General features: G+C 40.6%; 1 protein-coding gene across 1 annotated transcript; it reads left to right on the forward strand.

Moving 5' to 3' along the window:
* The first annotated feature begins 289 nt into the window (after positions 1-289).
* On the forward strand, positions 290-1,129 carry LOC123932193 (olfactory receptor-like protein OLF4). The gene is made up of 2 exons (XM_045989948.1): positions 290-644; positions 930-1,129. Exons 1-2 carry the CDS (start codon positions 290-292, stop codon positions 1,127-1,129), a joined length of 555 nt encoding a protein of 184 aa, XP_045845904.1.
* The last annotated feature ends 551 nt before the right edge of the window (positions 1,130-1,680 follow it).

The following is a 1,680-nucleotide window of genomic DNA, read 5'->3' on the forward strand; positions in this document are numbered from 1 at the left end:
TTGCGATGAAAATTCCTAATAAGAGAGGAATCAGAATCCTCTCAAGGGGCCCAAATCTATTCACATAATATTGCAATAAGTTTTCTTGACTGGAAAATAAAAATTGTTGCATTTCCACAATGTAAGCAATGACCATTTTTGTGAAAATTTGTCATGTTATTTTCCTTTGTGCTGGTAGTCACTCCACTGCATGGACCCAGGAAACAATACAGGAATTTCAGAGTTTGAGCTTCTGGGATTTTCAGAGGAACCAGAACTGCAGCCAATCATATTTGGATTTTTCCTTTCCATGTACCTGATCACGCTGTTTGGAAACCTGCTCATCATCCTGGCAGTCAGCTCTCACTCCCACCTCCACACCCCAATGTACTTCTTCCTCACCAACTTATCCTTTGTAGATGTTTGCTTCACCTCCACCACAATCCCAAAGATGCTGTTTAACATCCAGACTCAGAGCAAAGTCATAACCTATGCAGACTGCATCACACAGATGTATTTTTTCATACTGTTTACAGGGCTAGACATCTTTCTCCTCACTGTGATGGCTTATGACCGCTTTGTGGCCATCTGTCACCCGCTGCACTACACAGTCATCATGAACCCCTGGCTTTGTGGACTGCTGGTTCTCATGTCCTGGATTCTGAGTGCCTTACATTCCTTGTTACAAACTTCTATGGTGTTGCGGCTGTCTTTCTGCACAGTCTTGGAAATCCCCCACTTTTTCTGTGAAATCAATCAGATGATCCAAATTGCATGTTCTGACACCTTTCTCAATAACATGGTGATATATTTTGCAGCTATGTTGTTGGCTGGTGGTCCCTTCACTGGTATCCTTTACTCTTACTCTAAGATAGTTTCCTCCATACGTGGGATCTCATCATCTCAGAGCAAATATAAAGCATTTTCCACCTGTGCATCTCACCTCTCAGTTGTCTCTTTATTTTATTGCACAAGCCTGGGAGTGTACCTTAGCTCTGCTGCTCCCCAGAGCTCCCACTCAAGTGCAGTAGCATCGGTAATGTACACTGTGGTCACACCCATGCTGAATCCCTTCATCTATAGCCTTAGAAACAAAGACATAAAGGAGGCTATGATGAGATTCTGTGGGATGGCAGCTCTAAAAGCATGAATCTTCATGGAGCTGAGAAAGTGCCCAAAATTACAGGGCCCAAAATATGAACAAAATAAAAGTCCTATAAACAGCAATAAGACAACAAAGAGAAATGAAAGATATTCAAATTGACAATGAAGAAGTCAAACTCTCTCACTTCACAGATGACATGATTCTTTATATGTAAAACCCAAAAGACTCCACCCCCAAACTACTAGAACTCATACAGCAATTCAGTAATGTGGCAGGATACAAAATAAATGTACAGAAATCAGTTGCTTTCTTATACTCTAACAATGAAAATACAGAAAGGGAAATTAGAGAATTGGTTCCACTTACTATAGCACCAAGAACCATAAGATACCTGGGAATAAACCTAACCAAAGAGGTAAAGGATCTGTACTTGAGGAACTACAGAACACTCATGAAAGAAATTGAAGAAGACACTGTCTATACTGCCTTGAGCAATCTATACTTTCAATGACACTCCAATCAAAATACCACCAGCATTTTTCAAAAACCTGGAGCAAACAATCCTAAAATTTGTATGGAATCAGAGGAAACCCCGA

The sequence above is a fragment of the Meles meles genome, chromosome 20, assembly GCF_922984935.1.
Source record: "Meles meles chromosome 20, mMelMel3.1 paternal haplotype, whole genome shotgun sequence".
NCBI lineage: Eukaryota > Metazoa > Chordata > Mammalia > Carnivora > Mustelidae > Meles > Meles meles.

Bases quoted from the DNA above. Each gene is read 5' to 3' on its own strand.
- LOC123932193 (XM_045989948.1), top strand. From the start codon at position 290: ATGTACCTGATCACGCTGTTTGGAAACCTGCTCATCATCCTGGCAGTC. The intron at 645-929 runs GTGCCTTACATT...CTCACCTCTCAG, and splicing joins TCTCATGTCCTGGATTCTGA to TTGTCTCTTTATTTTATTGC.